Source organism: Ipomoea nil, unplaced genomic scaffold (genome assembly GCF_001879475.1).
Source record: "Ipomoea nil cultivar Tokyo-kokei standard unplaced genomic scaffold, Asagao_1.1 scaffold1770, whole genome shotgun sequence".
Classification (NCBI taxonomy): Eukaryota; Viridiplantae; Streptophyta; class Magnoliopsida; order Solanales; family Convolvulaceae; genus Ipomoea; species Ipomoea nil.
This window is the reverse complement of record NW_017618198.1, coordinates 2,137,499-2,151,895: the sequence shown is the minus strand read 5'-3', so window position 1 is coordinate 2,151,895 and position 14,397 is coordinate 2,137,499. Positions and strand designations below refer to the sequence as shown.

Below are 14,397 nucleotides of genomic sequence, written 5' to 3'. Positions count from 1 at the left end.
ATTTACGAACCAAGTTTACTTACTTATATGAATATAAAACAATGTTATTAGTACCTCCACTACGTATATATAGATGCACGCACAACGGTACACACATACGCGCACACAGGTAAACACATACGAGCACAAAGGCAGAAACACGATCGCACAACACGCCATACGCCAACACCCACCAACCTGGACGCACCACGCAGGAAACAAAAAAAAAAAAAAAAAAAAAAAAACCCCCATCGCCCACAACTAAGCATATTAAAAAAAAACAACAATATGCGTACACAAACGCTGAAAGCAAAATACAACTAAGCCATTAACGAATTAAAAGTACCAACAAAAAGCGTTATAGCGTAATACAACTAAGCCAATAACGAAGTAAAACTACCAACTAAAAACGTACGCCAGCTCAAGTTGCAACAAAAACAACCGTGAGCACAGTATGTATTAAAACCGTGCGCACCAACAAAAAACACAGCATACTAACAAAAGAAAATGACACTAAGTGGAAGGGGGTGGAACTGATATGGACTGGTAAGCGCGGGCAAGGTTGTCTTCCCTCATAACATTACACCGCGCCGTGACTAGCTCATTCATGTACCGCAAACGTAACTTGTGTAGCACCGTACAGTCGCCCTTAACCAAGCCACACTGCCAATCACGAACCCGCTGGCCAACAAAAGACTCCATGTGCCGCATTAAGAACACTCCACAGTCGATCTTATTCTTCGAATCCCGCCACCCCATTTGCAGCCGCTTGGATACAACGCCAGCACACACCGTGGCCCTCAAAGGAGAAATATCCTCAAAAAACTCAAATAGAATCGCCTTCTACAATTGGAAAACACACAACATAAATCAGAAAATATGGAAACTAGACCCACGGATAAAAGAGCAAAAGGATACAAAATCAAAACAAAACAGAAAAGGGAATTGGAAGCAATGGACACAACACTCACCAACACATCAACACAACCACCATACTTGTCAACCTTCGCAACGGGATTAGAATCATTATCAATGATCTCATACCGACCCCGGACAAAGTCAAAGCACAACAGGAAATAGTGACCACGGCGTAGAATCGGGAAAAAAATCTGCACACAAAAAAATCGTGAAATATAAACGGTACTACCTGCGCACCGAAACAGAGGCCAACGATATGTGCAGCACCATGCACACACAAAAGACAACCAGGCACACAACACCATAGTAAAACTGAACAAAAAGGGACAAACATACCATGTCAATCGCCGTAATATCTTCATACGGGGATGCCCGGAGGTCCATCAGTAACCTCTCACGAAACCACACAACCCTTTGATCCCAACCACGGGAAGTATCAACAACAGTCGTGAGCTAACACAACCCACCACCCACACACAAACAAACAGATTAAAAATTAAACAAAAAAAGTAAACAAACCGATAAGGGAAATAAAAGTTGTGCAACAAGAACTAACCGTGGTGAACGTCGAAGCAAAAAGACGTGACGGGGCCGACCGAGGTTTAGAGTGCTCCAAAAAATTTAGCACAGCAGCCCATGCATCTATAATCGCAACATCAACCTGTGAACCTGGAGTCAATGACAGAAAATTCTCCCACGTTGCATCCCTACCACCAGCCGAAAATATAGTACGCCCCCTAATACCAACAACGCAACAACCTGTCACCAAACAACAACAAATAAAAAATGGAAACAACACAAACAACCCAAACCACTAGACTAACATGTCAGCGGCCGAGCCCCCAAGCAACCAATTAACGACCAAAGCATCTTCCGGGCCATCGGGAACAGCAAATGTAACACGCTCACTGACGCTGAGAGGCTGATACTGAAGGCGAGTGGGAACCACCGGAATACCAGACGCGAGATACTTACTAGGACGACCAGCTTTAATCGGGGCCGCACAGACAGCCCCCCCCCCCCCCGACAACGCAGGACCACGGGAAACAACCCCACCACCACACTCCTACAAAATAAAGACCCGAGGCATTTAAAACTTAACAACCGGAAGCACACACCCAGCACACTACACCAGACCTATCAAAAACACACACGCACACAAACAACAGGTTGCCAGCACACCCACTAACATATATAAGCAAAATTTCAACAAAATATAAACAATTCACACCTCCGTCGGAGTAGAAAACTCCGGAGTGTCCGGCGTACGCGCCCCACCTGAACCAGAACCCCCAGCGTGACCACCAGACGCATCACCATCATCATCACTCTGCCAAGCACAATAACAAATATATACTAGCACAGTAAATATTGACACCCAATATTAATCATTACCAAAGGAAAAAATAGTTAAAAGACCCAACCTCAACAACAGCAGTAGTCTCCCGAGACTCCGGCATAGCGCGACCACCCACACCTGCCCCCCCAACAGCATCACCTCTAGCCCCACGCCCAGCAAACCCAGCCTCCTTAATCGCGGCCCCCAGCCCAGCACACAACACCAACAAGCTTACCGAATCCCTAAGAGATGGGGAAGGCTCCCGCCTGTGCCCCGCATCAGCACCCCGCCCCCCTTCACCCGCCGCCGCAAAATCCTGCGTTAACCCAAGGCTAAAGGAAGGCATATCATTCACGCCAAACCCCTCAGAAATTTCCCGGAAATCAGCATCCAAATCCCGCAACCTGCGCTGCATAGGAGCATACACACGACGGCAAACCTCCCCATCCGCCACCCTAGCACGTGCCATCTTGAAAAACTGGGCCAAGCTATCAACCGAACTCCCCAAAGCAACAGCAGCCTCACCAACCACGCATTCAAACGTCTAGCGCGAACACAACAAATACCCCATAAATTAGAAAGGTAGCACACTCCCAAAAAAACAAACAGTGTGCAAGTAAAACATAACAGCGTGCACTCATACCTTAGGCCCATATTCAGGACCATCAGCATCAGCATCCAAGCACACACCAGCAGGCTCGATCTCTCCAAGACCAAAACCACCAGCACTCATTTCTGTGGCCTCCCTAGCAAACAGCCGCTCAGATGTCCAACCACGAAAAGAAGGCACAAGCCGTGGAACAGACCGCTCAAAAGCCAACACACGGTCCACATAGAACAACTGAAACAATAAACAACAAAATAAGGAAATAAAACACCAAAACAGTACCGCAATAAAAAATAAAAAATACTAACATACCGCAATAAACTCAGCAGGGCCAACAAAGCATTTATGACGACCCGAAATCCAAGCATCATGAGTCTCAACCAAAGAATCTAGCAAAAGCTTGCACCAATTTAGCTCGTGGATCCTAGAAACATCATCGAAACAGTGAAAATACATCTGATTTGCGTAGCCATTGCTCATACAACACACGAGCGTAGATAGCACCAACATACAAAAATGCCTCTTGAACCAGTCACCGCCATCAACCCCCGCAATAACTTTGTCTGCAACCATGGACAAAGACACCGTATACCTCACCGTCCCAAACAAACCCCTCCAATGTTTCAACAGGTTGCAAATCTGCAACTTCTCACGCTTCACCATCTCAGACTCGCCCCGTGGAAACCCCAACACTAATTCAACATCACGCTCGTATACAGGAAGGACTCTACCACCGCCCAAGTCAAACGTCCTAGACTGCCCATCGAAATTAGATAGCAGCCAATGCACAAGGCTAGGAGGACACTCTGCCACCTTGAAATCCAACAACTGTCCAAATCCTATAGCCCTAATGTCATCTTTCTGGCGCACAGACAAATCCTGAAGCGCATCAACAAGCACACCAGTCTGCCCCCGAAACTTAACAGTAGGAAAATCAGCCTCCTCTTCTACCGACCTCTCACGTTCATCCGAAGAATCGTCAGCCGCATTCCACAGCGGGTCTTGCTCCAACCTAGCCAAGAAGGCCAACGGTGGGGAAACGAAATCATCATCACTCAAACCCCCCTCAACCACCCGTTGAACAGCCCGCGCACCCTTAACCTTCTTACCTGCAGAAAACACACAACCAAGTTTATACAAACAGCTCACAGTTTAAGAGAACAAGCACACTTTAACCACAAACTTCCAACACTAACACAGCACAATTTAAATTACACACACTAGCACAGTTTAACTCACAGTTTAAGAGAACAAGCACACATTGAGCACACACTTCCAACACTAACAAAGCAAAACTTAAAAAGAAAAGCACACTAGCACAGTTTACCTACACCTAATAGTATTAGACTATATGATAAACCCCACCCCACCCCCCACCCCACGGGGTTAGGGGGCAGTGACAGTGGAGTTTTTTGGGAGTACAACTAACAACTCAACATAGACCAACTTAAATTAACAGCTAACTACAGCTAAGCAATCTATCAGGATGCGAAGTACTAAATTTGCCACTCATGGGAACCTTAGTCCAACTAATTTATCAAATGCTATTTGTATACAAATTCACATCATGTGTAGACACACCAGGAATAAGCAGTTCATAGAAATAAACCAAGGTGAAAACAGTATGATCAAGACATGAAAGGTCCTAAATTATAACATTCAAATGGCAGTGCATTCAACTTAAATTAACATAGAACAACTTAAATTAACATACAACAACATAAATTACCACACTGTGCTAACTACAACTATTCGTTAACAAGGCATACTATAATATTATCCAATTCGTTAAAAGACCCCAATTTTAAGCCAGCACCAAAACCCGGTGTCTACAATTACAACTAATGCTAACACCCACAAAAAACCCCACCAAAAATACTAGCAAAAAAAAAAAAAAAAAAAAAAACCAAAGAACCCGGCAACTCCACACTCCCACAGCCAGACCCCCCCCCCAGCCCCGCAGACGAACGCCGCCCCAAACCCTCCGCCCGGCGAACGCCGGAAGCAAATACAACAACAAAAAAAAAAATTAAAAAAAAATAAAAACCCCCCACCACACCGCACCGGGCATCCACCACACCGCACCGGGCATCCACGACCCCAAACCCCCCCAGCCCACAAACGAGCACCCAACCAAACCCTAGCTACAAAATCATACACCAAAAACGGCAACCCCGGCTCCCTCCGATCACACCCACACGTCTACGAACCCCAAGCAACCAAAACCCCCCAAAAATCGGAGCGCAAAATATGCCACAAAGCGATGAAAAAAAAAAAACAAAAAACAAAGAACACTAACCTCCGCCGACATCAGGTGCCCCCCCCCCCCCCCCCTCTTCAACCTGCCGCGGTCCCCACCGACAACCATAGCGACGTGCGATCGACGAACTCCTGAGCACCAGACGCGATAGCAGAGTACCGTCTCACACTCCCCTACGCACGCCAAGAAAAGACCGGAAGAATAGCGAGACTCCCACCGTGCGCGTGACTTTGAAACTAAGTCTGACTAGGACTCAATGCACCCCAAATACCAAATCTACCCCCCTTAACATAAAAACTCAATAAACAATAGCATCTCACACGCCCAAATCACACCCGTCCACCCGCATCATCCAACGCTCCAAATTAGACCTCATGTTTATATTTTAAGATGGGTTTTTACCTGAATAGAATTCTATATATATATATATATATATATATATATATATATATATATATATATATATATATATATAGGGTAGGGTTCCAGTGCGGTTGAATGCTTCTCGTGCGGTTGATTAATGTGCCTGAGATTTGTACTTAATGTGCGTGAGTGTGTAATGTTAATGTGCGTGAGTTTTGTACTTAAGGTATGTGAGTCTTGTGTCTAAGGTGCGTGAGTTTTGTGCTTAATGTGCGTGAGTGTGTACTTAATATGAGTTGTTGTTGAAACTTTAAAGTGCATGAGTTTTGTGCTTAATGTGCATGAGTTTTGTGCTTAAGGTGCGTGAGTCTTGTATTTAAGGTGCGTGAGTTTTGTACTTAATGTGCGTGCGTGTGTACTTAATGTAAGTTGTTGTTAAAACTTAAGGTGTCTGTGTTTTTGTGATTAACGTGCGTGAGTTTTGTGCTTAAGGTGCGTGAGGGTTATGCTTAAGATGTCTGACTTTTTTGCTTAATGTGCGGGAGTTTATTTTCTAAATGCATTTTGTTTGTGTTTAATGTGCGTGTGTTGTATACTTAAAGTGCGTCAGTGTAATGCTTAATGTGCTTCCAACCGCACGGAAAGTCTTAAATGCACCCCCCTTTCATATATATATATATATATATATATATATATATATATATATATTGTTTCGTACCAAAATTTGGTTGGAATTAATTTTCTAAAATTTGGTAGTATCTGCGCGCTCATACATACTTTTGCACAAAAAGTTTATGGCGCTCGACCACAAAGTCTTTGGCATTATTATTATAAAAGTTATTTAAAAGCTAATAAATTAGCACATATATTTATAGCCTTATATGTCATTTTACATATTATCAATAAACAGTTAATTTATCTCTTCTTTTTTTTTTTTTTATATATATATAATCAATTGATCAGTTGATATCATCAATTAACTCAATTATGGCTAACTTAATTAGTTATCCACCATCAGCCATTTATAGTAGCTTATTATACTGTATCTTTATTGGATTCTGAAAATAAACATGAACCCCTTTGCTCAATATTGTAAGTTCCATCAATAAATCACATTATAATTTTTTAGAACTAAACACAAATTATTTTCAAAAAAAAAAAAAAAAAAAAAAAAAAAAAGAACTAAACACAAATTTATGATTGAAATGTATCTTTTTAATACAAGTTTATGATGATAATATCCTATATTCTAAACATGCAATACTACATTAGCCTCTTTCCAGCCATATGATCCATCCCCAAGTAAAGAATTACAGAGTAAGGAAGATGAGCTTGAAAATGGAGGAGTAGATGATGTTGAAGACACTAATGAATTATACTAAGGATTCCCTAGCTTGCTCAGCTCAAAGTAATGGCCGCCGTTTCAGCTTAAACTAAGAATCGTCTAATTAAAGCAAAGCTAATTAACGCTACGGTTTCCGATCCACTCACTACCTTACTTCAGCGCCGTCGCGGACGACGGCGACGGTGACGCCTCGACCTTCTTCAATTTGATCCGCATATCCATCTCGCAGGGACGGCATCGCCTCCGCCGTTCTCGTCTCCGGCACTCCTTCTCCGCCGCCGCTCGTCGTCGGAATTTCCTCTATTCTCCTAATGGCTTCCCAAAGGGCTATCCGCTGGTCCGGATTACTCTCCGCGCAAGCGACGCCGATGTGCAGAAGCTGCCGCATCTGAACAGAAGTGGATTCCGAGCCCGCAATCTCCGGATCGAACACCTCCGCTTCTCTCCCCTCCGCGATCGCCGAATTCACCCACTGAACCACGTCCGTTCCGCCGTTGCCGTTGTTCAGATACTGCGACGGGAACTTGCCGGTGACGACTTCCAGGATGACGATTCCGAGGCAATACACGTCCGATTTGGGCGACACCTTGTTGTACTGCAGCCCCTCCGGTGACCTGAACGCCAAGAGTGCTTGCGCGGCCTGTGCGGTGTTTATCAGCGAAACGTAGCCGTAATCGGAGAGCACCGCCTCGTAATCTTCCGTCAACAGAATATTGTTGGATTGCAGATCCCCATGTGGTGCCTGGGATGAAGTTAGTTCGTTGTGGAGATAACCTAATCCTCGCCCAACTCCCCGTATAATCTTTAACCTAATCGCCCAGCTTAACTCCGAGTGCATAATTCCACGATCACCTGAGAATTTTAATTTTAACCACCAAGTGAAATTTGTAGCAATAAACTCAACACTATGACTAACTTTTTGAAATTGCCCATTACCTTATCAATTTTAACCACACTCAAAGTGAGAGGTTTTAGGCTTTATTTAAAGTTTTACTACATGCAATGTAACAAGTGGCTTGTGGTCCACTGGTACCCGATTGATCCTCTAAATGAGAGGTGATGTGATGAATTTTAATAAATTATTTTTTTCATGTGAGTCACAATACAAGTATCTACATCAAAGTTTAGTATATAGGAACGAAAATAATGAACAGCAAAAATGAGGCCTAACACGCTTAGGCCCACAGCTTGACGGGTAATCATTATACTATGAACTACAATGTACCTTGCAAAGTGGACCAATGGAGGTTCATTTTGTGAAGGTAAATTATTTAAGTACTAACTATTAAATAATGAACCTTCTATATATTTAAATTGAACATTTATTCATGACAAGCCAATTCACTTTCTCTGTCCGTTTAACGGTCCAGGCACAGGAACTGATCCAAAGGAAATTGTCACTGAGCTCATTTGTCACTTGAGCTACCCTTGGATTGTCAATTCACTTTAATAGTACTATCTTATAATTATCAAGTTAACATCTGGATCAACTTGATTAGAGTGTTATCAATTTTTATCTTGAATTACTAATATGAAAGGCCCCACACACCTTGTCTTAACATAACATTTGGAGGTATGTAAATCACATGACTCAATTGCTTAGCAGAATAGGTTATCAATTATAATCAGAGTAAAGTGGTATTACTTACCGTGTAGTGCGTAGAGTAAGCTGCCTTTGGGCATGTATTCATACACCAAAAGCTTTTCATCTTGCCGGAAGTGATAACCCAAGGGGGGTAAGATATTCCGGTGCCGTAACCTTCCCAGACGCCGGAGTTCAACATCGAACGCATCTTTTCCGATTTTGTTCATTTCTTTGATTCTCTTCACCACCACGGCCGTGCCATTTGTCATGGTGGCCTTATAGCAAGAACTCAGCGTCCCATTTCCGATCACCTCCGCCGCCGCCTTCATCAAATCCTGCAGCCCAAACTCGCCTTTCTCCTCGTTCACCATTACCAAATCCCCCATTCCATTATTCCCTCCCCTCCTCATGCTGCCCGTTACTCTTCGGAAGGAGTTGAGTCTCCGGCCACTTAGCTCGGCGCCGCTCATCCTGCTCCGCAGCCGGAATCCGATCGACGACGGGTCGTCGTAAGAGTCCCTCTCTTGAGCTCCATGCCTCTCCTGCCGGCGCTTCAGGATGACTATTCCGAGGATCATGAGCCCGAGTATAAAAATACACAGCCCCATTATCGCGATTGAGATTTTTCTGTTCTTACTATCGTTGGTAATGATGCTGCCGTGACCGTTACCCGGAATCGGAGGAGGAGAAGATTGTGACCGTGGTTTGCAGGGTTTTCCGATCTTTGCGCCGCAAAGACCGGGATTTCCTTTGAAGGATGAATCGTTGAATCTTGACAAGCTGGGCGGGATTTCCCCTTGGAGGTTGTTATTTGCAAGCTCGATTGCAGACAAGGTTTTCTGTTTGAATTCCGGAATTTTGCCGGAGAAACGATTGTTTTCGAGGTGCAGTTCCATGATGCGAGGTAATCTGGTGAGGGAGGGAGGGATCTTGCCGGTGAATTTGTTGTCTGAGAGCCATACTTTCTTCAGGGACCTCATCTTGGCGAAGGAATCCGGCGGAATCTCGCCGGAGAATTGGTTTTTGGAGATGTAGAGCGCCTTGAGCGCGCCGATTTGGTTGAACTCCGGAATGGGTCCGGCGAAGGAATTGTGCATGATTGTGAGAGTTCTGAGGCCGTGCATTTGGGACAAGGCTTCCACGTCTATCTTCCCCGACAGCCCCATCCCGCCGAGGCGAAGCCCGGTGACCATATCGTTCACGCAAATAACGCCGATCCACAGATTCCTCTTGTCGCAGGGATCCGTGCCGGCGTGCCAAGAATCCAGAGCCGCCGCATTGTTCAACGATTTCTTGACTTTCAGCAGCGCCTCCCCGTCGGAGACGGAGCCGGTGGGTGGCACGGCGATGATCAACAGAACACAGGGGAAGAAGAGCAATGTCGTAAGTGCATGGTGATTATGAGCAATGCCCATATTATGATAGTATAGCGGTTAGACCATGATGGCGACGATGATCTTCCTGTTGCTTGCGCTTATCTGTTCTTTTCCCTCTGCCATTTTTTTCTGCTGGGCAGATTGATGATGAATTGAGGAAAGAACGAAAGAGCCTGAGAACGAGGGCGGCCATGAAACATAAATAATATGAGGTTTTTGTTCGGTACACCGTTATTGGCGTTGGATTTTAGGATTTTTATTGGTCCACTCTAGTCAACCAACGATTTGCAACGGTAATAACTGCCTCCATATATGGCATATTTGGTGTTTTTTTTTTTTTTTTTTAATATATACCATTCAGCTTACGTGACTAACCATAGCCTCTAATTTTCTATTGTAAAAGTCACTAGAGAACATAAATTCGTATCACATGAATAACCACATCAATAAGTTAACCACCTTATTATGCACACAACATATTTGGTCCTCAATTGAGACGAGTTCGGATCCCTCAACTCGAAATAGAAGTTTGGATATTCTTTTACGGTTTGTGAAAAATAGAAACGGAGAGCTGAGGAAGAAAGGGGAAGAAGAAAAAAATAAAATAAATTTGAAAGGACTAAAATGCCCTTCTAATTATAACATATTATTTTTTTTTGTTGGAATTTCGGTAATATGCGGCCGGAAAATTGGATCGCAGGACCAAAACTGATACTAGTTAAAAAGTCATGCACCTAATTTGAAAAAAAAAAAAAAACAATAGTGAAGGACCAAATGTGCTTCACTTATGATAGTCAAGGAACTAAAAATGATATTTACTCATTTAAATTTATACAAATGGTACCATGTCTATATAACACTTCATTCCCAATATATACTATCCAAAAACTTTAATACCACGAATAAAGATGGTTAAATTTACCAACAAAATCAACTAGGTACTATAGTTGTCATGTCAAAGATATGATGTCATCAAAGAAAGAAATTGAAAAGAGAGAGAGAGAGAGAATTAATGATTGCAGAGATTTTAGTACGTGTCAGTGAAAATGCAATGGACTTTGGGCGTATAAACCCCGACATACACTATCAGTTTCCAGGAAGATTCCATGCATATCGTCACCAGACCTTTAACAAGGCACGCGACATGGATCGGTTGCAGACCTTGAAACTGGAATGCACCCTTTCAATCGAGTCATGCTTCCCGAAAAAGGCTTCTAGTTCCTCTTCCACGGCTAACCGTAACATAGGAACCCCAACCTCAACGGCGCCAGAACATTTTATTTCACTTCAGCTCAGTAGCCACCACAATCAAGTCGAGGCTGCTGCGGCGGTGTCGCTCAATACCTTCCAACACTAGGTTGTCAGCCCAGCCACTACTCCAGACACATTCTCTGCTTCTTTTCCTAGATCACAAAGTAAGGCTACTCTTCGTTTCCTTAACAAATCAATCACTTGCCTCCTCCTATTTCATCTGGTTGTAAAATTTGGCTATTGAAGCATTTCTTCGAGCAGTTTAAAGGTGTGGGTTTGAATTTTTCAAAATGGTTAATCGTGAATGATAATTGATTCTTAAGGAATTAAGGTTTAATATGAATTGAAGTAGAGAAAATGAAGAACAAGTTTGTAAGGCTGCTTTGTCCAATGTGGATGTGGACATTTGAGTTGTATAGTTAGAAGATTATCGATATATGCAAATTAAAGTCAAAGGTTTATTCATGTTATTTTTCAAGAACAAAATCTACAAATCTTTTCATTTACATTCCTCTATGCTAAGCTGCACTAAGGGTGATTGGCAGAAGGCTAAAGAATTTATCAGTCTGCATCCAGATGCAATATCTGCCAGGATCTCCAAAGAGTTGAAAACAGCTCTTCATATTGTTGTTGGAGCCAATCACATTCACTTTGTGGAAGAGTTGGTCAATCTTATGAATCCATTAGACTTGGAATTGAAAAACAAGTATGATAACTCAACACTTTGTTTTGCTGCTGCATCTGGAATAAAAAGAGTCGTGGAGATTAGGGTAACAAAGAACAGAAAATTGCGAATAGTGAGGGGCAACAAGGGGGTAACACCTCTTCACATGGATGCACTGTTTGGTCACAGGGAGATGGTGTGATATCTTTATGTTGTTATTGCAACCATCAATTCTTATCTGTTTGGTGAGAAGACACTAATGTATACTTTATTTGTTTGAGGACTTTGCTTCAATATAAAATGCTTAATGAATTTGTTCCATTTCCAACAGATGTTACCCTGGATATACTTCTGCACAAGCCGGGACTGGTAATTGAACGCGATCCAAATGGGAGACAGTACTCCATATCTTAGCAAGAAAGCCTTTGGCGTTTTTCGGCAAACACTAGCTTGGACTCTTGCAGAAATGGATATACATAAGTAAGTTTATGCACTTCATCTCAAGATTATATTCTTGCAGATTAAATAGAAAGACAATAATATAATAAGTTACTAGACAGTGAAATTAATCTCTATCTGTTGTGTTTGTTAGCTATTGATAAAGTTAGGACTTAGGAGTTGTTAGTGTTTTAAGAGAGATGACTACTTTAACTCACTGTACTTCTGATATCTATTGAAGTTTGAGACTGTACAATATATAGGTACAACGTATAAGTACTAACATGTATCAGAGCTGGCGAGAGTAAGGTAGTGGGCCGTGCTCGGAATAGTAGGGCAGCGCGTGGCGGCTCCGATGGTGACCTGACTCCAGCTCCGGCGTCTCCCTACTGTCCCGAGCACGGCCCACTACCTTACTCTCGCCGTCTCTGATGCCATGTTAGTGTTTTAAGAGAGAGGACTACTTTAACTCACTGTATTTCTAATCTCTATTGAAGTGTGAGACTGTACAATATATATAGGTATAAGGAAAGCTTAATAGCCACAAACTAAACCTACTATAGCCTCTGATACCATGTTAGTGTTTTAAGAGGGAGGACTACCTTAACTCACTGTATTTCTGATATCTATTGAAGTTTGAGACTGTACAATATGTAGCCACAAACTAAACCCACTATAGCCTCCGATACCTTACTCTCGCCGGCTCTGATACCATGTTAGTGTTTTAAGAGAGATGACTACTTTAACTCACTGTATTTCTAATATCTATTGAAGTTTGAAACTGTACAATATATATGTACAAGGAAAACTTGATAGCTACAAACTAAACCCACCATAACCTCTAACAAACCTCAAAAACCTAACCAACATCCAAATTATTCTAACAGGAGTAAGGCAAATAGACGTCTAACTAATCTTTATAAGAAAATGAGCACAATTTAGTCAGGGAATGGTTATTGGTTTAACTCATATTTGGCTCCAAAAATAATCCCAATTTTAACAGGAATCTCTGTTCATCCTCGGAGCAGATTCATCCGCAGCTCTGATGAGTCTGATCCCAATTGCAAAAAATACACCAAAGGTAGTTTTGAACGTATTACACTAATACACTGTTGAAACTGCAGTTCATCCATTCATTGCTAGACTACATGGGTATCTACAACAATTACCCGGTACATAACACAGAATATGGTCCTGATTTTAATCCTCTGGATATTTTTCAATCGAGTGAATATTTAATCTTTTTTTTTGTAACATTAGGAGTGACAAATATGAAGAAAAGAAAGATAATGTGCATGGAAGCATTTGAGTTGTTTAAGTGTTCATGGGAACATGTAATTTTGTTGCGCTGCTCACAAATTGGAAATTGCTCAAAAGTCCTTTCAATCTATTATTCGTTGCAGCTGAATTAGGAATCATTCTGTTTGTTTTCCATCTTATTCGCTCTTATCCTGATCTGATATGGAAGGTGAATGAGCGAAGCCAAAGTGTTTTCCACATTGCTGTCATTCATCGCCAGGAAAAGGTCTTCAGGCTCATCTACCGCATATGAGGACACAAAGATCTAATCATGTCGTATCTAAGCACTGACAACGAGAACACGTTACACTTGGCTGCAAAAATCGTCGCTTCAAATCGACTCAACATTGTCTCAAGGGGGCTACACTCTAGATGCAACGTGAATTGTTGTGGTTTAAGGTGATTGTCACACTATCAAATGTTTAAATTTTCATTAACTTTTCAACATTTTGTAACAATGTATTCCTCTTATCTGAGCTGAGCACTTATAGAAAGTGGAGAAAATTGTGCAGTCATAGATTCAGGAGGGCAAACACCACAGATGTTGTTCACCGAGCAACACAAAAATCTAGTCAAACAAGGATAAAAATTGATGAAGGGCACTACATCATCATGCATGCTTGTTGCTACCCTGATTACAACAATCATGTTTGTTGCAATCCAAACAGTTATAGGAAGGGATAACATGGAACCCGATTTTCCTCCAAGATAAGTTGTTCATTATTTTCAACAGGACAGGGAACCCGATTTTCCTTCAAGATAAGTTGTTCATTATTTTTGCAGTATTAAACGCCATCACCCTATTTTCTTCTATCACTTTTATCAATTACCGCCTCAGACACGCCCTAAGGTGTACCTGAGGCGTACGCTTCGAAGGGCTGAGGCGTCCGCCTCTCACTTTGCCCGAGAGGCTGAAGCCTCAATGCTCAAACCTTCCGCCTCGCCTTGAGGCGCACCTTTTTAAACCTTGGCA

The 14,397-nt window shown here is 42.4% G+C and overlaps 1 protein-coding gene and 1 pseudogene across 1 annotated transcript; one reads left to right on the top strand and one right to left on the bottom strand.

Annotated features, from left to right (window-relative positions):
• Positions 1 to 6,887: 6,887 nt before the first annotated feature.
• On the bottom strand, positions 6,888 to 9,811 carry LOC109192298 (pollen receptor-like kinase 3). Its single transcript, XM_019342871.1, has 2 exons — positions 8,461 to 9,811; positions 6,888 to 7,663 (listed from the first exon to the last, which is right to left on the bottom strand). Exons 1-2 carry the CDS (start codon positions 9,809 to 9,811, stop codon positions 6,957 to 6,959), a joined length of 2,058 nt encoding a protein of 685 aa, XP_019198416.1. The 3' UTR covers positions 6,888 to 6,956.
• A 1,569-nt stretch (positions 9,812 to 11,380) lies between these two features.
• LOC109192297 lies at positions 11,381 to 14,136 on the top strand (annotated as a pseudogene).
• The last annotated feature ends 261 nt before the right edge of the window (positions 14,137 to 14,397 follow it).

What these genes read in the sequence shown, in the direction of transcription:
- LOC109192298 (XM_019342871.1), bottom strand. Translation starts at nt 9,811, where the DNA reads ATGGGCATTGCTCATAATCACCATGCACTTACGACATTGCTCTTCTTC. An exon ending in CTTACTCTACGCACTACACG is followed by an intron (nt 7,664 to 8,460) that starts GTAAGTAATACC and finishes TAAAATTCTCAG; the next exon opens with GTGATCGTGGAATTATGCAC.